The sequence below is a fragment of the Triticum urartu genome, chromosome 4 (assembly GCF_003073215.2).
Source record: "Triticum urartu cultivar G1812 chromosome 4, Tu2.1, whole genome shotgun sequence".
Classification (NCBI taxonomy): Eukaryota; Viridiplantae; Streptophyta; class Magnoliopsida; order Poales; family Poaceae; genus Triticum; species Triticum urartu.
The window spans coordinates 567,461,339-567,488,070 of NC_053025.1; the positions used below are offsets into that span (position 1 = coordinate 567,461,339).

General features: G+C 46.7%; 2 protein-coding genes across 2 annotated transcripts; both read right to left on the reverse strand.

Annotated features, from left to right (window-relative positions):
• Positions 1 to 15,647: 15,647 nt before the first annotated feature.
• On the reverse strand, positions 15,648 to 19,376 carry LOC125552727 (exocyst complex component SEC15A-like). Its single transcript, XM_048716402.1, has 2 exons — positions 18,889 to 19,376; positions 15,648 to 18,292 (listed from the first exon to the last, which is right to left on the reverse strand). The coding sequence occupies exon 2, from the start codon at positions 18,280 to 18,282 to the stop codon at positions 15,910 to 15,912; it is 2,373 nt and encodes a 790-aa protein (XP_048572359.1). The 5' UTR covers positions 18,283 to 18,292; positions 18,889 to 19,376; the 3' UTR covers positions 15,648 to 15,909.
• Positions 19,377 to 19,870: 494 nt separating this feature from the next.
• LOC125552728 (glutathione reductase, chloroplastic) lies at positions 19,871 to 24,497 on the reverse strand. The gene is made up of 11 exons (XM_048716403.1): positions 24,027 to 24,497; positions 22,838 to 23,063; positions 22,448 to 22,726; positions 22,187 to 22,363; positions 22,026 to 22,079; positions 21,787 to 21,935; positions 21,200 to 21,263; positions 20,959 to 21,129; positions 20,740 to 20,877; positions 20,511 to 20,575; positions 19,871 to 20,210 (listed from the first exon to the last, which is right to left on the reverse strand). The coding sequence occupies exons 1-10, from the start codon at positions 24,383 to 24,385 to the stop codon at positions 20,540 to 20,542; spliced, it is 1,653 nt and encodes a 550-aa protein (XP_048572360.1). The 5' UTR covers positions 24,386 to 24,497; the 3' UTR covers positions 19,871 to 20,210; positions 20,511 to 20,539.
• Positions 24,498 to 26,732: the final 2,235 nt, after the last annotated feature.

Consider the following 26,732-nt stretch of genomic DNA (forward strand, 5'->3'; position numbering starts at 1 on the left):
AAATTTCTCTTAGTGGAAGTGTAGATCAGGGCCTTCTCAACCAATCCCGAGCAAATCAACAATTTTGATTGGCTAGGGAGAGAGATTGGGCGAAAATGGAGCTTGGAGCATTAATGGAGCTTTGGGGAAAGAGGTGAGTCAACGAAGAAGAAGAGGACCCCCTTTTATAGAAGGGGGTCCCATCCAACCGTTACCCCCAAAACAACCCCGCAGAGGGCGGTACTACCGCAGGTGGCAGCGGTACTACCGCTGGACCCGGCGGTACTACCCCTCCCCCTTGCGGTACTACCGCCCAGCCTGGGAGGGCTTGATGAGAGAGCAGGAATCGTGCCCAGCGTGGTACTACCGCGGTGCTAGAGCGGTACTGCCGCTTCTACTACCGCTGCAAAGTGCCGCTCAACCCGACACGAGAGGCGACCCCCTCGAGTCGACGCGGTAGTAGCCCGTGAAGGAAATATGCCCTAGAGGCAATAATAAAGTTATTATTTATTTCCTTATATCATGATAAATGTTTATTATCCATGCTAGAATTGTATTAACCAGAAACATAATACATGTGTGAATACATAGACAAACAGAGTGTCACTAGTATGCCTCTACTTGACTAGCTCATCGATCAAAGATGGTTATGTTTCCTAACCATAGACATGAGTTGTCATTTGATTAACGGGATCACATCATTAGGAGAATGACGTGATTGACATGACCCATTCCATTAGCTTAGCACCCGATCGTTTAGTATGTTGCTATTGCTTTCTTCATGACTTATACATGTTTCTATGACTATGAGATTATGCAACTCCCGTTTACCGGAGGAACACTTTGTGTGCTACCAAACGTCACAACGTAACTGGGTGATTATAAAGGTGCTCTACAGGTGTCTCCAAAGGTACATGTTGGGTTGGCATATTTCAAGATTAGGATTTGTCGCTCCGATTGTCGGAGAGGTTTCTCTGGGCCCTCTCGGTAATACACATCACTTAAGCCTTGCAAGCAATGCAACTAATAAGTTAGTTGCAAGATGATGTATTACGGAATGAGTAAAGAGACTTGCTGGTAACGAGATTGAACTAGGTATTGAGATACCGACGATCGAATCTCGAGCAAGTAACATACCGATGACAAAGGGAACAACGTATGTTGTTATGCGGTCTGACCGATAAAGATCTTCGTAGAATATGTAGGAGCCAATATGAGCATCCAAGTTCCGCTATTGGTTATTGACCGGAGACGTGTCTCGGTCATGTCTACATTGTTCTCGAACCCGTAGGGTCCGCACGCTTAACGTTACGATGACAGTTTCATTATGAGTTTATATATTTTGATGTACCGAAGGTTTTTCGAAGTCCCGGATATGATCACGGACTTGACGAGGAGTCTCAAAATGGTCGAGACATAAAGATCGATATATTGGACGACTATATTTGGACACCGGAAAGGTTTCGGGTAAGATTGGGACAATACCGGATCACCGGGAGGTTATCGGAACCCCCCGGAAGATATATGGGCCTTATTGGGCCTTAGTGGAAAGGAGGGGAAAGGAGTAAGGGAGCCCCCCCCCCCAAGCCCAATCCGAATTGGGAGGGGGGCGCGCCCCCCTTTCCTTCCTCCCTCCTTCCTCTTCCTTCCCTCTCCTACTCCTAATAGGAAAAAGGGGAGTCCTACTCCCGATGGGAGTTGGACTCCCCCCCTTGGGCGCGCCACCCTCCTTGACCGGCCCCCTCATCCACTCCTTTATATACGGGGGCAAGGGGGCATCTCTAGACACACAAGTTGATCTTCGTGATCGTGTATGCATGTGGGCATGTGTGCATGTTCATGTACGTGCTCTTGTGTCACAGCCTACAATAGTTTTGACCGGCAAAGCCCATGGTTTGCATGCATGCTTTCAGATGAATACGGCGGACTACAAGGTGATTCAGAAAAAGGTGACTGGCCTTTTCAGTCGCTAGGCTATAGCTAGTCCGAAATAAATAAGAAAAAAGATGGGGTGTTTAGCATGGCCTGCTACGCTGTAGTGGTTTGCTTTGATCATCTTGAATTCTTCTCTCTTTTTTGGACAAATCTTGAAGGAAATTCCTATTCTTACGTACTAGTCCATTTAGATTCTAAGGGCATTTCTAACCGATCCACTAAAAATAATGGAGTATCCGGTGGAGTAAACTTTTAGTGGAGTATATTTACCCCACTAAGTTTTGGTCGGAACTAGCCAATCCTCTATATATAACAAAGTTTTTTTTCTAAACTTTGCAATTCTAGTATAAACTGCAACTACATATTAGCACACATATAGAAACTAAACATAAATTTGAATGTTCAAGCAAATCACGAATATATTTAACAAACCGAATTCAAAGTTTACAAACTGGATTATTCAAATTTAAACACATCGAATGGTTAAAATATACTACCTCCGTTCCTAAATATTTGTCTTTTTAGACATTTCAAATGACTACTATATACGGATGTATGTAGACATATTTTAGAGTGTAGATTCACCCATTTTGCTCCGTATGTAGTCACTTGTTGAAATGCCTAGAAAGACAAGTATTTAGGAACGGAGGGAATAGCAAATAGCATGTGATAGAACAATTAGTACTCGCTAAGACGTTGCCAGTGATGCTCAATAAGATCTTGTTGGAGCTGAGCATGATCTTGACGGTTCTCGATCTTGCAATGCTCCTCAAGGAATATCCGGATCCTGTTCGTATCATACTCTTGACCCAATCGGAGACCCGTTGGTGTGTACCGAAAGTTTTCAGGCATATCCCTCTCGTCTTCAATGATCATGTTATACAATATGATGCAACAAGTCATGATCCGCCACAGAATCTTGTAGCTCTAGTACTCGGCAGGGCCACGAACAATTGCAAAGCGCTTCTGAAGCACACTGAACGCTCTCTCAACACCTTTCTTATCAGCTTCTTGACATTGGGCAAAGTGGATGTTTTTTCTTACCTTTTGGACGCGGATTTTTTTTGACCAAGGTGGCCCATGGTGGATAGATGCCATCTGCAAGGTAGTAAAACATAGTGTAGTTATGCCCGTTGACCGAGTAGTTGCAAGCAGGAGCTTCACCTGTAATAAGCCTAGAAAACAGTAGTGATCTCGGCAGCACATTCAAGTCGTTGTGAGAGTCACGCAATCCAAAGAATGAATGCCATATACAAACATCCTTCGTTGCAACTGCCTCAAGAATGATCGTTGGATCATTGCAGTGGCCTTTGTACTGACGCTTCCAACCTGCAGGACAATTCTTCCATATTCAGTGCATACAATCAAGTGATCCAAGCACCCCTGGCCATTCTCTTGCTTCACTCTCGGTCATGAGCCTCTGGGTGTCTTCCTCGGTTGGTGATCTCAAGTACTCTGGGCCAAAGACAGCGATCACTGCTTTAGTGAACCTTTGAACAACCTCCAATATTGTGTTTTCACCAATTCGGGCATAGCCATTGATTGCATCGGCCGAACACCCATATGCCAAGACTCGAACAGCCGCAATGCACTCCATCAAAGGGCTTGCACTTATCTCTCCATATGCATTTCTACGAAGGTTGAACCGGTCATCATATCTCTCAATGGCTTTTGGAATGGTCAGAAAAATACTTGTTGTGCATCTGAAAGCACCGGCAAAAGTACTTCTCCGGATTGGTTGGATTTGGGTCAAGATAGTCTCATGATCTTGGCATGACCCTCCGCTCTATCACGGTTGATGTGTATGCGGACAAACTGTGATCCTCTCGTAGACTGCAGAACATCATCATTGAAAATCATGCCTAAAACGGTGTCAAAGTCATCATCATCTTCTTCCTCTTCGGATGACGAGGAGTCCTTGAAGACCATCTCCCTCAACCTCTTCATCTACAATTCAAACGGCTAGGTTCAATGCAAACGACTCCGTTAAGAAAGAAACGAACACAAAAAGTCACCTAGGCAATTCTTTGAACACTTGCGGTACAGCGGTGGTGCACCGGCCGGCCGATGGCGTTACCAGACAGGCGGGCGACGACGAGAGTGAATGACCTGCAGTGGTGTGCAAGAAAGGCTAGATGCGGCAGCCGACAGAAAAAGAAGAAGCTACGAAGCAATCCGACGAATCAACCATAGCGACGGCGGCGGCATTTCACCTTGATTCCGGCGACAGCGGCAGGGGTCGAACGGGTTAGACGTCGGGCAGATGGGTGGCAGGGGGCAAGGGAGGCAACGAGGTAGCGGCGGGGCCGGATGGCGCGCCGGTGAAGATGCAGGGGCGGTGGACGATGCGAGGGAGAGGCGCAGCTTTTATTCAGGTGCCGAGCGGTGGAGTATTTTTAGGGAGAAGTTTGCAAGAGTATAACTTTTACTCCCTTACGGCTGATCGGGAATCGGTTATGTGCGCGCTAGAGAAGTAAATCAAACTCTTTACTCCTTTAACGCCGAATGGGGAATCAGACTAACTGCTTCCTCGTTTTTAGACAACCATTGCTAGAATGAACTACACGTAGAAGTTTTTGTAGAACCTGTTCGTATGAATAGCATCGCTCAGGGTGGCGGAGCGCTTCACTAGGGCAATGGGGTGCCGTAGCCCCTCTACCCTAGAGAAATTATGTGAAATGTCAAGCTAAAATTTTGAAGATTATCAAAGTTCAAGCAGAATTTGTCCTTTGGCCCCCTCAACTTGCTTTGCCCCTCAACAATCTCTATCAAGCCCCGGCACTTCGCTCAATTTTGAATTATTGATCTTTGTTCAACCTTAAGTAGGAGATGGACTGGGTTGAGAGGCGCGTAACGTGGCGCGCGCGTCCATTCTACAGGCTGGGTCAGGCTCGACGAGAGCAGATCGTACAATCAAGTCCGTAGGATAGACCAGGTCCATCATTTCCCATTCGTTATATAAGAAAACTCTTTTTCCTCGGACGACCGTTTACTCTTAGGGCGCATGCAGCAACCTATAAAAGGCATCAACCATCGATCTCTCCAACAACAACTTCCAGCAAGGCCATTCATCCATCGTACGTGCGTACGTAGCTCAGCTAGCCCTCTATGTGCGACATTTGCTCCATACCGTGCGTACCGCGGGTGTACTCAGAGACTCGAAAGATGTTAGAATAAATCTAAGGCACTCCGTCAATCATTCGAGAACTAAGCAAGTACGACACTAAGATTTGTTAACAAGGTTCATCAATATGGCTACATCTCGGGGCTTGACTACGGGCGCTCCTCCTCGTGGCACCGTCACAATACCGCATCCCGGCCACCCGGGCGCCGGCACATGTCGTCGGCTCCCGCTTGCGCACCTATGCTATTATGTTGGCATAGGTTACATCGTGTGTCTACCCCTGCTATACATGAGAAGCCTATGATATAAGTGTCCTACTAGGGCACGAGTCCACATCCTATCTAAACACAATACTAATACAAGTCCAACTGTAACCTACCTTGTACACAATATTCGACACAACTCTAACAAACTCTACCTTGGCGAATATTCTCCAGCACCCTGGATTTGTCCATGCGTCAAACTTTCATGTACATTGGACTTGAGCTTATCCCATGAGTACCGTTGCTACTCCAAAGACTCCACACGACTCCACCTGTAACCTGTAGTCTCTTTTTTTCATGACCACAGTCAACACTCGAGCAAAATTAAGTTACTTCTTACTCTAGTTTGTGCTCCTAACTTTCAGAGTATCCGTCCAACGTTATCACACACTGATCACTGACCTGCGTGAAATTAAACAACTCACATATTGGGTGTTACACATAAGAGTTACCTGAACTTAACATCACCGCTCCTTTCTTGACCGCCTATCTGAAACATGAAGGAATTTCACCGTTGCTTGTAGTCATCCCAAGTCAAATTCGCAGTTGTCTCACCACATGTTTGACCACCAGAGCCCTGGCCCGCCTCCATGTCCCGTGCGTACCGCACGCCTCGCCGCTACTACCGTGTCGAGCCTCCGCTGTCCCGGTTGAGTCTCAAGGGTCGCGACCCACACCACTCAACCCCCACTGCAGAGTACCACCGATCTTCACCGACAGATGACGAGTTTCACACTTCCATCAGACCACTGGGCTCCAGTCCGAACTGCATGTCACTCACTTTTTTCCTGCCCGCTGAATAGGCTTCGGCCCCATCGACTTACGCCGTAGCCCCTCAATCCAGCTCCACCTTCAATATGACTCCATGGTAGATGATCAATCCACTCCTGCACCTCATCGACTTCAAGCTCCGTGTATACACCACCTTGAATCAATCCCGCGCCATAGTCTTGTCGAAGCCGCACAAGCCTCGGGCATGTGCACCACGTGTTTCCACGCCCAGAAGTCGGTCACCATCAGCATCACGCTCCTACGTCGTCTTCGCCGATCCCACCACCGTCTTCTGTACCAACCGACATGCGTCGATCCATCAGACTGACAAGTCTGACCCAGCCGAACTTCCCCGACTGCAGACACATTCCAGACTCCTCAAGCCATCACCGTGAGCACCATCATCCATGCATAAATGTGTACCAACAAAGAAACCAAAGCAAAGTCCCCATAGCCTTCCCGTGCGAACCTACCAAATCAGATCACTCCTGATTCATCACACGTCTGTAGCTGGGCTTTCCTTTTCTTTTCTTTTTCCATGAAAGCATCACGATCTAACTAATCCTTTGTGCCGTATTTTTATTTCAAACAAATCTCCATGATGCCTTATTCCTTCGGCTCCACAACGCAACTCAGCTACGCACCTGGGTCTGGCCCTCCAGCCTTCCACCGCAGCCCAGCTACAGCTCCGCTAGCCCAGCCCACTCGCCGGCCTTGCCAGCTTGGGCCTCGCCTTGTCCACTCAACGCGCATCCGCCTCGCTCGACCGGATCGAGCGCTCGATTCCTCCTGCCACATGCGTGGTGCACCACCACCACTCATGCTGCCTGACTCGATCTGTCTCCCGCTCCTGCACGTTTCGCCGCCACCGCTTTCGCCAACTCGCCAATTTCCAAACGCTTTCACCGATTGCTTTCAGGACATGGCTATCCGATCCAGCCGAACCATGTGTAGAATTTCCTCGCCAAGCATGCACCGATGACAATCCATCTCGACGAATTCGGCACTACATCTAGATCAACAACCGCAGCCTCAAATCAAAACCTTGCTCATGATACCACTTGTTAGAATAAATCCGAGGCACTCCGTCGATCATCCGAGGACCAAGAAATCACACGAGTACGACACCGAGATTTGTTAACGAGGTTCACCGATATGGCTACATCTCCGGGGCTTGACTACGGGCGCTCCTCCCCGTGACACCGTCACAATACCGCACCCCGGCCACCCGGGCGCCGGCACACGTCGCCGGCTCCCGCTTGCGCGCATGTGCTATTATGTTGGCATAGGTTACATCGTGTGTCTACCCCCGCTATATATGAGAGGCCTATGATACAAGTGTCCTACTAGAGCACGAGTCCATATCCTATCTAAACACAATAGTACTACAACTCCAACTGTAACCTACCTTGTACACAATTAGGGCTGGAATTCGAGCCGAGTCGAGCCAGCTCGACTCGACTCGCTAGAGCTCGTTTCGTTAACGAGCTAGCTCAACTCGACTCGTTATTATTAACGAGCTCAAATCCAAGATTGGCTCGGCTCGTATAACTCGCGAGCTGGCTCGTTTAGCTTGTTAAGCTCGTTAAACATATGAACATAAAACCCTCAAATATTATAAAAATTATTATGTATATATTAAACATATATATCACTAAACAATAGTAATTTCCTTGTAACGCATGAGTCTCCTAGACGGTTGGGCCTTCAACGGCTAGGCCTTGTGCTGTGCGCCTGAGACATAGAGTGCTGAGTGGCTGATCTTTTTTTATATTGGGAGTGGCTGATCTTTTGTACCGAGCATAACGAGTTACACGAGTACTCGTGAGATTGGCTCGTTTAACTTGGTATATAAACGATCTTAAACTAAAGCTCGGCTCGGCTCGTTATTCTTCGAGTTCGAGTCGATTCGAGCCGAGTCACGAGCTACTTGTTTAGCTCATGAGTTTCGAGCTTTTTTTCCAGCCCTATACACAATATTCGACACAACTCTAACAAACTCCACCTTGGTGAATATTCTCCACCACCCTGGATTTGTCCATGCGTCAAATTTTCATGTACATTGGACTTGAGCTTATCCTATGAGTACCGTTGCTACTCCAAAGACTCCACGTGACTCCACCTGCAACCTGTAGTCCCTTCTTTTCTTGACCACAGTCAACACTCGGGCAAAATTAAGTTACTTCTTACTCTAGTTTGTGCTCCTAACTTCCAGAGTATCCGTCCAACGCCATCACACATTGATCAATGACCTGCGTGAAATTAAACAACTCACATATTGGGTGTCATACATAAGAGTTATCTGAACTTAACATCACCGCTCCTTTCTTGACCGCCTATCTGAAGCATGAAGGAATTTCACCGTTGCTTGTAGTCATCCCGAGTCAAATTCGCAGTTGTCTCACCACATGTTTGACCACCAGAGCCCTGGCCCGCCTCCATGTCCCGTGCGTACCGCACGCCTCGCCGCTACTACCGCGTCGAGCCTCCGCTGTCCCGATTGAGTCTCAACGGTCGCGACCCACACCACTCAACCCCCACTGCAGAGTACCACCGATCTTCACCGACCGATGACGAGTTTCACGCTTCCATCAAACCACTGGGCTCCAGTCCGAACTGCATGTCACTCGCTTTTTTCCCGCCCGCTGAATAGGCTTCGGCCCCGTCGACTTACGCGGTTACGCCGTAGCCCCTCAATCCAGCTCCACCTTCAACATGACTCCATGGTAGATGATCAATCCACTCCTGTGCCTCATCGACTTCAAGCTCCGTGTATACACCACCTTGAATCAATTCCGCGCCATAGTCTTGTCGAAGCCGCACAAGCCTCGGGCATGTGCACCACGTGTTTCCACGCCCAGAAGTCGGTCACCATCAGCATCACGCTCCTACGTCGTCTTCGCCGATCCCACCACCGTCTTCTGTATCAACCGATATGCGTCGATCCATCAGACTGACAAGTCTGACCCAACTGAACTTCCCCGGCTGTAGACACATTCCAGACTCCTCAAGCCATCACCGTGACCACCATCATCCATGCATAAATGTGTACCAACAAAGAAAACAAAACAAAGTCCCCATAGCCTTCCCGTGCGAACATACCAAATCAGATCACTCCTGATTCATCACACGTCTGTAGCTGGGCTTTCCTTTTTATTTTCTTTTTCCATGAAAGCATCACGATCTAACTAATCCTTTGTGCCGTATTTTTATTTCAAACAAATCTCCATGATGCCTTATTCCTTCGGCTCCACAACGCAACTCAGCTACGCACCTGGGTTTGGCCCTCCAGCCTTCCACCGCAGCCCAGCTACAGCTCCGCTAGCCCAGCCCACTCGTCGGCCTTGCCAGCTTGGGCCTCGCCTTGTCCACGCAAACGCGCATCTGCCTCGCTCGACTGGATCGAGCGCCCGATTCCTCCTGCCACATGCATGGTGCACCGCCACCACTCGTGCTGCCTGACTCGATCTGTCTCCCGCTTCTGCACGTTCCGCCGCCGCCGCTTTCGCCAACTCGCCGATTTCCAAACGCTTTCACCGATTGCTTTCAGGACACGGCTATCCGATCCAGCCGAACCATGTGTAGAATTTTCTCGCCAAGCATGCACCGATGACAATCCATCTCGACGAATTCGGCACTACCTCTAGATCAACAACCGCAGCCTCAAATCGAAACCTTGCTCATGATACCACTTATTAGTATAAATCTGAGGCACTCCGTCGATCATCCGAGGACCAAGCAATCACACGAGTACGACACCGAGATTTGTTAACGAGGTTCACCGATATGGCTACATCCCCGAGGCTTGACTACGGGCGCTCCTCCCCGTGACACCGTCACAATACCGCACCCCGGCCACCCGGGCGCCGGCACACGTCGTCGGCTCCCGCTTGCGCGCCTGTGCTATTATGTTGGCATAGGTTACATCGATTGTCTACCCCCGCTATATATATATATATGAGAGGCCTAGGATACAAGTGTCCTACTGGGGCACGACTCCACATCCTATCTAAACGCAATACTACTACAAGTCCAACTATAACCTACCTTGTACACAATATTCGACACAACTCTAACAAAAAGTTACACCAGGAAGATTTCTATGGGGTCGTCGGCGACGATGGCGAGGGCGGTGGTGGTAGCCGTGTTGCTGGTCCAGTACTGCAACGTGGTGCTCGCGGCCAGGCTGCTCGAGGGAGACCGCGGTTGGCTGTACGGCGGCGTTGGCGCGCCGGGGCGCTTATCATGCAGGTCTTGCCCGGCGGCTCTCCGGGAGTGGGAACACCCAAAGGCTGCACCAACAACCCCAACCATCCCCCTGGCGGGCCATGCAACGGCGGCCGCTAAGCCGCCGGCGGAGCTCAACTAGTTAATTAGCATGCATGTGCGTGACACACGTACATGTGTAGATAGAGGTCGTCTCGTGTTCATCTGGTTTGATTGATTCGTTATTCATTGGTTCCTTTCCTTCTAAGCATGAACTTGATGATTCTCGATCTTGCGATGCTTCTCAAAGAATGTCATGATCCTATTCGTATCATACTCTGACTTAATGAAGTCCCGTTGGTGAAGTACCGAAAGTTCTCAGACATATCCCTCTCGTCTTCAATGATCATGTTTTGCAATATGATGCAACAAGTCATGATCCGCCATATAATCTTAGAGCTTCAATACTCGGCTGGGCCACGAACAATTGCAAAGCGCTTATGAAGAACACCGAAGTCTCTCTCAACATCTTTCCTAGCAGCCTCTTGACATTGGGAAAAGTATATGTTTTTTGTTACTTTTGGATGCCGAATTTTTTGACAAAGGTGGCCAATGGTGGATAGATGCCATCTGCAAGGTAGTAATCCATAGAGTAGTTGTGCCCATTGACCGAGTAGTTGCAAGCAGGAGCTTCACCTGTAATAAGCCTAGAAAACAATGGTGATCTCGGTAGCACATTCAAGTCATTGTGGGAGCCAGACAATCCAAAAAATGAATGCCATATCCAAAGATCCTTCGATGCAACTGCCTCAAGAATGATCGTTGGATTGTTGCAGTGGCCTTTGTACTGACCCTTCCAACCTGCAGGACAACTCTTCCATGTCCAATGCATACAGTCAAGTGATCCAAGTATCCCTGGCCATCCTCTTGATTCACTCTCTGTCATCAGCCTCTGGGTGTCTTTCTCGTTTGGTGCTCTCAAGTACTCTGGGCAAAAGACGGCGATCACCATTTTAGTGAACCTCCGAACAGCCTTCAAGATTGTGTTTTCACCAACGCGGATAGAGTCATCAATTGCATTGGCGGAGCACCCATATGCCAAGACTCGAACACTACTAAGGTGGAGACTTCCCATCCGTCATCAATCCGTGCGCATGTCCAAGGGTACACGCTGGCTCTAGGAGGGAGCAGTGGCGGCGGCGACAGCGGCGCGCCCTCATCTCGCGATGGTCTGTGTGGTGAATCGATCACCAGATACCTATTTGTAATTTCCTATCTTTCTGGGGGTGTGTTGTGCCACTGCTTAAATTCAATATAGGTCTGAGGTCCTTTCCGCAAAAAAAGCACCGGCAGAAGTACTTCTCCGGATAGGTTGGCTTTGGGTCAAAATAGTCTCTCATGATTTTGGCATGACCCTCAGATCTATCACGGTTGATGAGTATGTGGCCAAACCGTGATCCTCTCCTAGGCCACCGAACATCATCATTGAAAATCATGCCTAAAACGGTGTCAAAGTCATCATCGTCTTCTTCCTCTTCAGATGACCAGGAGTCCTCCAAGACCATCTCCTCAACCTCTTCATCTACAACTCAAACGGCTCGGTTCAAAAAGAAACAAACACAAAATCTCACCTAGGTAATTCGTCGAACACTTGCAGTGCGGTGCTGGTGCACCGACCAGCCAGTGTATTTAGACCAGGCAAGGGGGCGGCGACACGAGCGAATGACCTGCAGCGGTGTGCAAGCAAGGGGAGATGCGGCGGATGACAGAAAGAGGAGAAGCTACGAATCAATCCGATGAATCAACCATAGCGACGACGACGGCGTTTCACCTTGATTCTGGCGAGGACGACATGGGCCGAATGAGCTAGACGTCAGACAGAAGGGCGGTGTGGGGAAAGGGAGGCAACGACGTAGCGGCGGGGCCGGCGGGCGGTCACCGGGAGGCACGCCGGCGAAGATGCACGGGCGGGGGGCGACGCGAGGGAAAGGCGAGCTTTTAGTCAGCCGTCGAGCGGTGGAGTATTTTTTTGGGAGAAGTTTTGGGCCAAAGTATAATTTTTACTCTCTTACAGCGGATCGGGGATCCGTTATGTGCGCGTTAAAGGAGTAAAACAGACTTTTTACTCCTCTAGTGCCGAATAGGGAATCGGTTAGAAATGTCCTAAGTGCTTCCTCGTTTTTAGCCAAACGTTGCTGGAATGAACTAGTACGTAAAAGTTTTTGTAGACCCGTTCGTATGAATGGCATCGCTCACCGTGGCGGAGCGCTTCACTAGGGCAATGGGGGCGGGGGGGGGGGGGGGGGGGGGGGGGGGGGGGGGGGCATAGCCCCTCTACCTAGAGAAACAATGTGAAATACCAAGCCAAAATTTTGAAGATGATCAAATTTCAAGCAGAATTTGTCCTTTGGCCCCCTCAACTTGCTTTGCCCCTCAACAATCTCTATCAAGCCCCGGCATTTCGCTCAATTTTGAATTATTCATCTTTGTTCAACCTTAAGTAGGAGATGGACTGGGTTGAGAGGCGCGTAACGTGGCGCGCGCGTCCATTCTACAGGCTGGCTCAGGCTCGACGAGAGCAGATCGTACGATCAAGTCCGTAGGATAGACCAGGTCCATCATTTCCCATTCGTTATATAGGAAAACTCTTTTTCCTCGGACGACCGTTTACTCGTTGGGCGCATGCAGCAACCTATAAAAGGCATCAACCATCGATCTCTCCTCCAACAACAACTTCAAGCAAGGTCATTCATCCATCGTACGTGCGTACGTAGCTCGGCTAGCCTTCTATCTGCGACATTTGCTCCATACCATACGTACCGCAGGTGTACTCAGAGACTCGAAAAGTTACACCAGGAAGATTTCTATGGGGTCGTCGGCGACGATGGCGAGGGTGGTGGTGGTAGCCGTGCTGCTGGTCCAGTGCTGCAACGTGGTCCTCGCGGCGAGGCTGCTCGAGGGAGACCGCGGTTGGCTGCACGGCGGCGTTGGCACCGCCGGGGCGCTTATCATGCAGGTCCTGCCCGGCGGCTCTCCGGGTGCGGGAACACCCAACGGCTGCACCAACAACCCCAACCATCCCCCCGGAGGGCCATGCAACGGCGGCCGCTAAGACGCCCGCGGAGCACGCACGTACATGCGTAGATAGAGGTCGTCTCGTGTTCGTCTGGTTTGATTGATTTTTTGTTCATTGGTTCTTTCATCCTTTTAAATGTAGTAATTTTTGGGGGGCTTCCGTGAAATGATGGAGCCCTCGAAGCTGTTCAAATTTAGTTAGTTTTAGTCCATGAATTTGCAATAAGGTTGTCTCTCACGTAGGTCTCCGTGATCACTAACCAATGTATATAAAGATCTTTCTGTTTCTTTTCATAACCATGAGTGGAAGATTGTTGGATTTCATGTGATTTGTATTTTGGAAGGAGCGAAACAGACTCATTTTCGCCGGGAAATGGCTTACCTACCAGCTAGGTCAAGGGACCAAACCAGGATAATCCACATTTATTAGTAATCTTTAGTAGTCATGCAAATATGTAATTATTTCATTTCCACTTTATAAAATTAACGAGAAGACAATGTTCGGGCTGGTTTCTTCGTAAAATGTTTCTATGCATTGTTTTGTTCGTTGTTTTTGATATAGCTCATCATTCATTACCAATGGTAAAAATGTTTCTACTCAGGGCGACTTGAAATGAATGTCTAAGTATATGCGAGGAAGCGTGTTCAGTCGAATTCAAATTGTAGTGTTTGTTACATGTCCCCATAATATTCCATATTTCCATTACCCCTGTTTTGTCATAGTTGAAGTCTTGAAGTACTCCTATTCAAAATAGTTCAAAAGTGCATGCTAGAAAACATTTAATCAAGCGCGCACTAATATCAATCATTATAATCGCATCATGCATGCGGCACTAAGCAGGTGCGTATTTGGAATCCTAGTCCTAGGAATAAACAAAGGTCAAACACCTATCATCTGCCAAATAAAGAGCTTCAAACTCGGACGGGTCTAACAAGCATGCCAGCTTGACCTTTCCATAGTTGGACCAGACCAATAACAGAATGGTCAAGCTACGACAGCCGTGGGTTTTTTTCATTTAATTATCTATATTCATTCAATTTGATTATTTTTTGAATTGTTTGAATTGCTTACCACATATGTCAGGTGGTATATTCATTCGGTTCATTCACGAGCTCCCTATGACTAGGAGCTTCAAACCGCTCGAATTTGCGGTAGATTTCCAAAATCTTATGACAGGTTAACTAATCTCTGAAACCCGTTACTAGGATATCCTGCTGCGGATTAGTTAGAAATGCACCTCGTACCAACGTCATGGATAACGTGTCTGGCATAAGCGATTTTAAAAAAAAATTGTAACTCAAACTAAGTAAACAAAGGTTTCAGGTCTCTGCATGGTAAGCCTGGGTGTAGGTAGAGTGCTTATTCAGGCCGAAAGAAGTTGACTGCGTACATGTTTTGAATAAAAGGAAGAGCGTAAAAGTTGAATTGAAAAGTTCATGTCGCCCCCGTTGAACTGGAAATACTGTTGGCGCTGGCTGTCCGAGGAATTCAGACATCATGCACGCATGCTTTCTCAGCGACTGAAATTCTACTACGGTACTGATGTCATCTGAGGCGCAACAATTGATGGACCTGATCAACCGCACGCCTAACTGAGAAATGGAAGCAAAGTCCTCCACATGCCGTGGAATTCTTTCTGAACTGGTTGACCTGCTAATCAATTACTCCCTTCGTTTTAAAATAAGTGTCTCAACTTTATACTAACTTTACACTCAGAATCAGACAGTCATTTGATTACTCCAAGTAACTTTTGGTTTCCGATCTACAGTACTAGTACTCAGCTAGCATTGGACAAAAGGAATCGTGCTTACAGAATTGACTTGGTGCTGCTCGCCAGCCTATACAGACAGAGCTGTATATTACGCTACATGCATGAGATTCAGTCTTCCAGGTTGACCTCTCAAATCTTTTAGGTTGACAGCTGACCATGTCTCAGATTATACTTTTACATGTATGCAGGAACCAAACACACACGTATTCAGACTGAAAAAGCCGTACATGTTCCATGTCTTTATCTCCAGAAAGACGGGGCCCCACGAATGGTATAAGCACAGGAATTTTTACCGTTGTTGCCAATTGCCATTTTAAGATTTGAATTAAGAGTTCCATGTGCTTGTCTCTGCAAGTCGATCCAGATCGATGAATCGCGAGTCGCAGGTTGAACCACTACCGTATGCTAGTAGTATATACCATCAGTTTTAACAAACAAAACAATATTTTCTTTTGTTTGTGGAACAGGGCGCATTTAACAGGCTTCAAACTATGTCCTCTGAGAGATATACTAAAAGACAGAGAATCTCAAAACTCTGCTTCATTTATCAACATATCAATGGCCATAAGAGATCTTAACATTGTGTGCCTATATCACAGGATTTGGACCAGAGAAAATTGAAAATTATTTGAGGGGACTACTGTACTGTAACTGATAGACAGTCGCCTAGACGGACAAATAGACGCGTCTTGTAACCACCAGAACGCGAGGGGGGGAGAAACAGAAATAAAATTCAGAAGGTGGACACTGAGCAGGATTGTTGGAGAAGAATACCAGCAAATTTTCAATGGCCAAAATCCTTGAGCCTCCTCTTCAAAACATCCAAGGACCTCGTGCGAGCATTCTGCTTCGTGTTGCGGTTGGAAAGGCTTCCAAACAGCCCGTCTGCCGAGTCCTTGAACTTGTCGACAATGATGGAAACCTTCTTGTAGTCCAGCGATCCGTAGTTCTTCCCCCGTATCACCGGATTCATGAAGTTCTCAGGCTGGCTGCTCGACAGAAGGTTGACGAGCTGCCTTATCTCAACCAAGCAATCCCTGAACGTCGTTTCCTTCCCCATATCTGCCAGCCCGGTGATGTGGAATTTCTCGTCAGCAAATGCCTCCAGCATCTTCAGGTCCATGTCGAGGCCTAAAACGGCACTCATCGTTAACCTTTTCACGCCGTCGCTCAGAAGCGTTGTCATTATCGAGTCCGAGATGTGGCCCACTGCACCAGAGACAACCTTGTACAGAGCTTCAAGTGGTAAAATCTCCGAAGCCGTTGATACTAGTGTTTCAAGATAAATAAGAACCTCGTTCATGTAGTCATTGGCATTGTCCGGTGTTTCTTCCACTATCCAGTTGACGTCGTCCAAGAGCACCATAAAATCATCGATCTTGGAATTGGCCATGTTTATTAAGGCATTATATGCTGCGTTCTGCGAGGCTTTTAGCACGGCTCGAGCAGTCAAAGTAGCGCGAGACCTCTCCGCGACGCGCTTGGGGATGCCGCACTGCTGGGCACAGTGCAAGAGGTACAGATCACAAGCATGCTCCAGAACAGAGATATTTCCTGCTAGTTGCATCATCTGTGACATGGCCAATGAGCGAGCATACATCCTGTTGAGAAGGCAGTCGTTCAATACCTCAATCAATAGCCTGTCTAGGTAAGCTTTCACCACTTCATAAAGGTTCATGTCACCACCATAAGACAAATAGCTCACAGAATCCTCAACGAAGGACCGGACAACGCGACAAACTTCTGGAACAGAAGAGGAGAATGGCGCCACATATGGAAACTCCGGGATCACCTCACTTGGCTCCAGATGAAATGCTGTGACATTCATGTTGTACTCGTATTCCTTCTTTATAACCATCTGCTCGTACGAGTCATTAGCAAGGATATCATCTACCTGCCTCCGGCACTCGGAAAGAAGCAGTTGGTGGTACTTGTCCCGGCTTCTCGAAAGAATATTGATCAATGGTGTGGTTTGGTAACCATACTTCCTTAGAACTGCAGCCATAAGAGTGATATAATCTTTTATGAGGAGGAGGTGGCTGGCCGTGCCGATGCGAGAAAACTGGCTCTCCAGTAGAGATGTCATCTTGGCAACGGCTGTTTCCCATGTTGCTTCGACTTGGCTCTCGGTCAGCAATCTCTCTGCAGTTCGAAGGACGCGTTGTTCAACAATAAAAAACCCAGCTACCTGTGCAAGGAAGGGCTGATGGGACTCGAGGAACGGTTGCGAAGTGGAAATTTGCATATCCAGGCTGAGTTGCATCTGCCTGTTCTTGTAGTAATAATCTCTGAACTTCTCTCCAATACCGAGGCGCACATGGATGTGATGCGTTCGATAAACAGGTGTGAGATCAAAATCTAGTGCTGTTTCCTCATCTGTATTCTCTGCATCCAAGGTATACATGTGCTGATCTGGTCCAGCATGGCCATGCTCTTCAGCCTCTCTCTGCCGCGCACGCATTTCCTCCTCTTTTTGGCAAGCCAAAGAGGCGTGACTTATCGACACCTGCCCGATCTGCTTGGACATCCTTCTGATATGAACAAGCCAATCATTGAACTCGCCACAGGCTTTCTTCTCGATGTGCAGCTTTATCAACGGTATCTGTCTCCCAACCACCTTTTTAATGATCTTCACAGGAATGTTTTGCAGGTATCCATGCTCAATCAAATCCAGAGTCTTGAGCGCAGGATGGAACTTAGCTTCGGCAATGTAATTGTTGCACGCCATGCACAGGGTAATGACTTTGACGCAGATCTTCAATATCGTCATGGCCTCTCCCACGTTTTTCTTGACTGAATACAACTCAAGAAGTTTGTCAAGCTTCAGCAGCAGGGCACTCGACGCCTCCTGCAGGTGCGAGTTCTCACCGGACAACATGCTCTTGAGCTCCTCGGCGTCGACCATCACACCGCGCAACTCGTCGACGGCGAGGATGAAATCCTCATAGTGAAGCCTGCATAGCTCTTCGATCTCAACCTCTTTCTTCTTCACGATGCTCCTGAGGCTATGCGTGAGGGCTTCTGGCTTGCCGGAATCAAACCCGTGCCGGATCATGGGGCCCAGATCCTCGCCGTTTGCAATGAACGCGGCAAGGCCCATGCCGAGGCCTCCATCGCCGCTGTCCACGATAGCTCTCTTCTTTGGCTGGTCAGCCATGATTTAATAACTGTAAAAAGAGCAGATGTGCAATTTCAGCGCAGTTATGGGAGATGCATCTCTAGAAGTTTAGGAATTAAAATAGAAGCAACAAAGAAATAAAGCAAATTGACGCGGGGATTCACGAGCTTATTTGTAATGATCCTTTGCCTGATACAAATGCAGTAGCGAAAATAAAAAACATCAAGGATCATTCCATGATTTGCATACCCAAAAGACAACCGATAGGAAACCAAGAAAGAATCACTCGACCAAATCGCTAGACGATCACCAGAACGACGAAACCAGTCCGATCTTTGGGAATTCAAATCGTTGCGGCAGGGAAATCGCAAATGGTAATTTCCATCGGAGAAGGAAACCAGCGGTGGATTTACATGGATCGATCGCAGGTGGCCGCTCCCTTGTCTAACGTCTCTCCTCCCTTCCCCGTTCAAATAATAGCGGGCCCTTCCCCGGCGGCGAGCTCCGTCCCCTCCCTTGTCAGTGGCAGGCGGAGAAGACGATGGCGGGATCACAAGGAGAGGGGCGTGCATTATCGAGTTGGCCCACGGTGGAGGGGCGTGCGTACGTACAAGAGAAGGGAAGGAGTCGGGGCGGAATACTCACTCGCTCGGGCGGATGCGATGGCGCCGCCGTGCGGAGGAGATCGGCGGCGGCCTGCGGTTGATCCCTGAAATGGAACCTCTGGCGAGTGGCGCGGCGCGAGAAGTGCGTGCGGGGAGTGGAACGGGCCGGACAGCCTCGGGAAAGAAAGTGTGCGTGGCCGGAGAATAGGGCCATCCGTCTACAGCTCCGTTTGGTTCGGTTCGGTTGGGTTGGATCCGGTGTTGAAGGACAGAAGAGAGAAGTGAGAACCATGCTGGCTGGCTGGCTGGCTGGGGAGTACGATGTGCGTGAGTGAGTGACTGACTAGTGACTCCCATGCCGGCTAGCTACTGAAGCGGTTGGTGCCTTTGGGTGCGATCAGGGTCTGTCTGGACTCTGGAGACGCGCCGTCAGCTTCTACTCCCTCCGGTCTTTTTTACTCTGCATATTATAATTCTCTGAAGTCAAACTTCACAAAGTTTGATCGTATTTATATAAAAAAATATCAACATTTGCCATTGCTAAAGTTATACAATATGAAACTTTAAGTCATGACACATCTATTGATATTGATTTCAGATTGTGAATGTTGATACTTTTTTCTATAAAGATGGTCAAACTTTACGAGCCTTGACTTCAGTCAAATCTTATATGCAAACTAAAAAGGACCGGATGGAGTAATAATGCATGCGCTGAGCTCCATGGTGATGATTCAAACCTGGCTGCAGCGATGGAGGATCTCGAGTTCCATCTCCGCACTAATTTCTCCAAAATGGAATGGATGGAAGTTCTTGAATGCACTAGGGAGCTAAATAAACCTGCTCATCAACGTGCCAGAATGGAGAGGCTATTTCATGTTCTGCAAGTAGCCTTGCTCTGGGAGCATGATGTGCCTGCACGTACTGCTAGCTTTGTAGCAGCCAATTTGCCCTTCCTCGTTGTGTAATAATAATAAAGCTATTGCTTTTCCCTCAGAAAAAGGAACATACAAGACATAAACACGGGCACTTAACTGGTCACAGATCGATTTGCGGGTAGTTAAACTCTATACTGGTATTCGGGAGCGATGTTTCCAGGTTGAGATACCCACCCACGCAGCCACATTGTACCATTTATTACACATGAATAGCAGATGGGGGAAAGAAACTCAACGACCAGCGTGCTCAAGCCTCAAGCAGCAAGGAAAGAAGTGTGCAAATGGGATGGCAAAAAAACAGAGGTAGCAACTCATCGTTATCGTACACCTTCAGAGGGTTCGTCGTGACAGATTTCTCGGGCAACGGTGCACTGTTTCAGCTGTGTATTTCCAGTCAGGTTTCGGCCGGTGGCATCCTCAAGAATGACTGCAGCAACAAACTAAATAAGAACCAGAGGAATGATGACAGACATGCCTGGCCAAGCTATTTCCTTGCTAACAACCAGTAAGTGCTAATTAGAATACGAAAGTGTCATAGTAGTTTAGAAAAGATAAACACCTTATAAGAAAACTCGACTAGTCAAAGACAGGGTTTGCAACTATTGTTGATGATTTGGTGAATCAAGATCAATACAATGATGCCGGGCACCATTGCTCAATGATAAACGTACGTGCTAAGAAGAAAGGATGGCATAGAGTGACAGGTCAAAAGAATGCACATGCTTACCTTCTATGTACAACGGTCAACGGCATTATCTACTTCTGAGTGACGACCTCATCCTTAGACTCTGCCTGAAAGGAAATAACCAGCACAAAGTGTAAATTTTCCACATCGTATATATAGATAATGCAGCTACTTCTAGCTGAAAAGAGCTGATTGATAGAACACATATAGTCTCACTAATAAATAGGCTAAATGCAGGAATCCGTTTAAAAAAAGGTAGCATATCATGTACCTCAGCTGCAGTTTTTCTTCGAACTTTTCTAGTTGGACTCCTCATAGTGACAAATTCCTCTGCAGATGTTGGGTGAACGCCAACAGTGACATCAAAATCTTGCTTCGTTAACCCGGCTTTAACACCAATTGCAATTCCCTGTCACATAGTTGTAGAAACATGACAAACAAGCCTTGAAAGAAGCAACAATGGTGAAGAATAATACAAAATCATGCAGACCTGGATTATCTCAGGTGCATCATCACCGCACATATGCACTCCTACAACTTTGTTCGTAGTAGCACACACAATGAGCTTCATTAGTACACGATCAGGTAATCCAGAAAGAGTGGCTCTAAGAGGTCTGAAGTTTGACAAGTAGACATCAACATCTCCATACTCTTCAATAGCCTGCACAAATATGCATATGAGCAACCTCCTTTTTGTGCAACAAACTTTGATGCAAGCCATATATTATCACCTGCTCCTCGGTAAGGCCAACTTGCCCAATGGGTGGTTGGGAGAAAACAGCAGCTGGTACAGCTCTGTCAAAAAAAAATCACAATGAAAAAGCATTCAATAGAGCAATGATATCCAGTCTCAAATAACAAAAAAAAACTAAAAAGCAATGAAATTAAATTATGCATTTCAGTACAAATTCAGTTTCAGGAGATTGTCAGGCTGGGTGAAGCAGAAAAATATTTATCCAAACAAATTGACCAAATGAACTCAACTTTCAAAAGTCACATCACTTCAAATTTTAGTTCATTTGGCTGACGAGGGTTAGAGGGCACCCTAAGGGTCACAAACTTGCGTCCATAGAACTGGGGGATGGAGGACTAACTTGAAAGGCTACCATAATTTTAAAAATCCACAATACTTTCTGAAAGTGAAAAACAAGGAAATAAAAACTAAATCAAATCTGGTCCTGTAAACTATCATCAGGAGAGGTAACCACTCATGGTCAACTAACAAGGTATACATCATTTCTAGAACAACCATTGCCTCAACGGCTCAACCATATGGTTTTTAAGATTCCAGGTTGTGAGTTGATAAATGATTAAATACCTGTACTCTGGTTTGGTAGGTTCATCACCGAATAAAGTTTTCGCAAATGCTCCACCTTCCATCAGTGCAACCGGAGTCAAGTTGATCCTATCAGTAACATCTCCAACAGCCCAAATTGAATCCACCGAGGTTCGAGAATACTCATCGACCTAGCAAGGACAAATATATAACAAGAATCCAAATGTCATGGTGACAATAAAAGCCAGAAGAACTTGAAGGCCACGTATTATTTTACCTACCACTATAGCCCCCTTCTTGTCCATTTTAACCCCAACCTCCTCCAGTCCGAGGTTCTACAAGAACAACAACTATGTTAGGACTCTAGGATGAACGAATTCATAAAACTGTGATATACGATATAACTAAGCAAAAACAAAATGTCTCAGATGGTACTACTAACCTTCGTATTCGGTTTACGACCTGTTGCGAACATTACATGTGAAAACCCACCAATAGTTTCTTTGTTTGTCTTCAGAGATAGTAAACCATCATTTGATTTGGTTATAGCTTGAGGACTATGTTCAGTATGAAATGTGATACCCCTTAAAGACATCTGTTCAGCAACGAAATCTCTGACCTGAAGTTCAAAAAATAAGTCAGAAGCACAAGGCACCTCATCTATCGTTGACACTATTATATGTTATTCTTAATACTTTCTCACCTCCTCATCAAACCCTCTTAAAACTTTCGGCTGCCGAATAAACACATGAACATCACTTTTTAAGCCATTAAAAATGCCGGCAAACTCCAAGGCAATATATCCACCTCCCACTATTGCAATTTTCTCAGGTTTTGAAGGCAGATCTAGTGCAGCATCGGAATCTATAACATGCTCTATTCCTGGGATATCGGGCATCGATGGTCGACCACCAACAGCTATAAGTATGTTCTTAGCGGTGTAGAGCTTGCCATCCACACTAACAGTATGTGGATCAACCACCTGTATCAAGTGAACAAAAATTATATCAGTAACTGCACCTTCCAACAGAATTCATTTCAGAAAGCAGTCTATCTATCCCAACTTTAACCGGATTTACAAACATTGCCCAACCTTTCCACGGCCTTCAATTAGATCGACGTTTGCGTTCTTTAAAATATTTTTGTAAATGCCAACTAGGCGTTGCAGCTCTGTATTTTTGTTGGTTATCAGAGTGCTCCAGTCATGCTTTGGATCAGTATCATATGTCCATCCAAAGCCATGAGACTCTTCAAACTCATGAGAGAACTTGGATGCATACACTAACAGTTTCTTGGGAACGCACCCACGAAGCACACATCTGTGATGAAAACAAATAAAGTTCTTATAGATGCATTCTGGCATAAAAGTGAGTTAGGAATTCAATATGCATAACAAAACTAACAAGGATATGCAAATTATGAAGGCCAAAACTGTACTAACAGCCAAGTGCTAAAGAGTCCTCAATCGATACTGATGTGAACTGTGGAACACAGAAAGATTGGACATATAAACATGATAATTGACAAACCAAGATATTGTGAGGAAAATGCAAGAAGATAAACGCAGAACTGCTTGTCTCTCGAAACTTGCTACATACTGCAACTGCACCTCTTGATTCCAGTGGAGCCATTTTTTTTATGCAATCATATTAATAACATGACATTTACTCCATAGTAAAGTTAAGAATTATCAAGCGCATGGGTTCAATTCTACACAACGAAACAGCAAATGATGCCACAATACTGAAATAGGCTACAGTATGATGGTGCAGCATGAAACAGTGTGCAACTTGCCTACAGTCAAATTCCTCTACTAATACCAATTAACTAGAAACCGAAAAACTTCGGACAGCTGTCTGAACCACATATGAACATTATCTTTACTAGTGTAAAAAATTCCAAAGCAAGGATAACTGGATGTGCTGAAACCATATAATAAGACCACTCATGCAACAATAGCATCACCAGAAACAAACATCCCCACCATCATGTAGCCTCTAACCCTTAAATGGCATGCGAATGTGATGAGAACTGAATGGCATAATAGGAATCTTCACTCTAAGAATCCAGTTCAGCAAGCTAAGGCGTGCGGTGAGGTGGCGGTAGCAATCTAGCTAACCAGTGCAGAAGTGGCCCAATCGCGCGACACATTCAACACTAGGCGCTTGTCATTCCAGAAGAAACTTGGCGAAGCACACATACTACGCTGCAACGCACGGCCTGGCCAAACCTTCCCTGCCGACAAACGAACCACGGAAGCAGGAGAAGCGGCGTCCACTTACGTGCCCCCGAGGCCGCCGAGGTCGTCCGCGGAGATGGTGGAGAAGGGCATCTCGCAGATGGCGGCGCGGGCGCCGTAGAGGGTGGAGGCGAAGCGCGAGGCCCGCACGCCGCCGCTCCCGGCGCCGATGGTGAAGAGGTCGTAGTCGTAATCCCCCGCGGAGGAGGACCCGTTGGGCGCGGCGGAGGCCGAGACGGGGCGGCGGAGGCGGGGGCGGGCGCGGTCCGGGAGCCGCGGGGAGGCGGCGAGGGAGCGGAGGCGGTGGCGGTGGATGAGGAGGGAGCGGCGCGGGGAGAGGGTCCGGGTCAGGGTCTGGAGGGTGGTGGCGCAGGAGAAGGGGAGGGCCGCGGTGGTCGCCATGGCTCTCTCTCTCTTCCTCCGAGGTCCGAGCTCTCGCCGCGCTGCCGCCGGCTCCTTTCTGGAAGTGTGGGGAGGGGAGAGGAAGGGGAGAGGCGAGACGATTGGCGATGAGTGGAGTAGTACGAATTTGTTTAGATTCCTCTTTCTTTATTCCGAAAGCGTACTTCCGAATAACATCACTTCCTGCCGAAAGCGTACTCTATGCTTTTACGTAAAGGGGTAGCTAAATTGAACGGTCAAGCCTCCCGCGCGCAATGTTCTAAGGCGGGTTCTAGGACGCCTTCATGTGACAGCAAACAACGGCATAGAAGGCCATTTCCCCTCTCGTGTTTGCGGCGGCTATGGCACTCATCACCTCTAAGCTACCTCGGCGAGTCTATGAATTCGTCTTCTATTTGACTGACACTTGGTCGCCGATGTCGGGGAAGGGGATCTCAATGCCTCGGCTTTGGTTAGTACCCCCTCCGTTCCTAAATACTAGATCGGCAACGCGCCTTGGCGCGAGGGTGCCAGTCCAACCGATATGCCAAGCGATGAAAGATCAAACCGCATGATGCATCAGTAGGAAGCAAGTTTAGCACATCTAAAACGTCAACAACTGATTTTCTGGTTCATGGGAAAGAATAAACATTTCAGAAGAGTAACATCATTGAGTTCAACAAAATCATGAGATTGTAAAAATTAATCCACCCCAGAAGTAGCGCAACATCAAGTTCAATGCAGTCATGAGATTACAAAAACAAATTAGCTCACATTAAGTTCAGTTATACGAGTAGGAATATAAGAGAGCAAAAGCTACCACAACGGCAATGGAGGCGATAAAACTATGAAGTCATAGTTAGGCATAGATAGCTTGGTTCAACTGCCTTCATGAGTGCTATTCCATTATGATGACCACATAATGGTTTTGTATAGAAAATGCACTTGTGATTTCCCTCTAAAACGTATGTACAGTGAGCGATGATTTCCCCTTCTAATCTTGAAGGCGATCGCCTTCGCCAACGGATGGATCAAGGCACCCCTCATCTGCTGAGCTCCGGTCGAGCTCTCCTCCTTCCCCTTCCAGCGAGAGACATGACTTGCTTCCATTCTATAGAGATTGCTGTAAAGCTGTATGTAATTCATTTCTTCAAAGATCTTTATATAGTGGAGTCACCAGCTGCTCTGCATTCATGACTGCATCTGGTTCTGTATTAAACTAAAGGCCCTGGCATTTGTTAAGCTTGTGAGCAGCTCCCACAGTTCAAGATCAATCAATCAAGAATTTGGGGGAAAGCTAAATGGCATCGGTACCAGCAACTACAAATTTCAACCAAGTAGGCAAGAATCTACACATAAGATGTCACAGATATAGCAATTTTCCTCAATTACTTCATTTATAATAGAACACAAGAGGTTTACAGTTATATAACTCTGGCCAGTTATGATGAATAGATGTACATTAGATGCTTTAAGGTCCATGTTTTTCTGGTTGGAGCATCGAATGCTCACAGAATGACAGAAAGAAGAGAAAATGCATGGTGTCTTTATTTCTTATCTTCTAGGTCTAATTGACAGTTCAGTGATTGTTGCCAAACCGTACCAGTAACTATTCTACTTACCAAGTACATAACCTTCCAGTATCTCTCTAATGTTGTACTTTGCTACTCGAAAGGTCAAAAGAACAAGGGAATCAAACTACAAGTAAACATACCTCTCCTAGCGATAGAAATATACTATCAAATCTAAGGGTGTACTACATTTGAAAGCATAGTTTCATGATAAGAGAAGTGAAAAAAATGAAAGAAATATATGTAAAGAAAATTGAGTATACCTTCCCCTGAAGGTATCCATCTCCCTGAAATTAGTCCCAAAGAGTTGGTTCAATAAGGTACTCTTTCCTGCTCAAAATAGGAATATGATTAATCTTATGTCAACTAAATTCTGAAGTACGTACTATCGATTTGTGATAAAGGGCATGAAGTCCAGAACTCACACTTATCATCCAAGAATACATGTTTAAGTTTAGTATTATACTATCAGTGAAATGACGAAAATACGCATTTTCCAGTTAAATGTCAGAGAAGACTAACAAATAACCCCCAGGAGAAAGGATATACAGTGCAATTATAATTAATTGTTCATCAGTGGACTCTGATTCTTAGATGTCACTCGTGTTAGCAAGTGAAGGGCTTCAAAATAGATATGCACGGACACACTACTTTTACAATAAACACATGCCACCAAGTTGGGGTTGCAAGGATCAATGTAAATGTAGCATTAATCACCAAAAACAAATTTAGCACCAACAATGTATGAAGCCTGTCCAAAACCATGATATACTTGTAGGCAAAAATAGTGAGGCTGC

What these genes read in the sequence shown, in the direction of transcription:
- LOC125552727 (XM_048716402.1), bottom strand. Translation starts at nt 18,282, where the DNA reads ATGGCTGACCAGCCAAAGAAGAGAGCTATCGTGGACAGCGGCGATGGA.
- LOC125552728 (XM_048716403.1), bottom strand. Translation starts at nt 24,385, where the DNA reads ATGGCGACCACCGCGGCCCTCCCCTTCTCCTGCGCCACCACCCTCCAG. An exon ending in TAAGAGGGTTTGATGAGGAG is followed by an intron (nt 22,364 to 22,447) that starts GTGAGAAAGTAT and finishes TTTGAACTTCAG; the next exon opens with GTCAGAGATTTCGTTGCTGA. An exon ending in GTCGTAAACCGAATACGAAG is followed by an intron (nt 22,080 to 22,186) that starts GTTAGTAGTACC and finishes TTGTTCTTGTAG; the next exon opens with AACCTCGGACTGGAGGAGGT.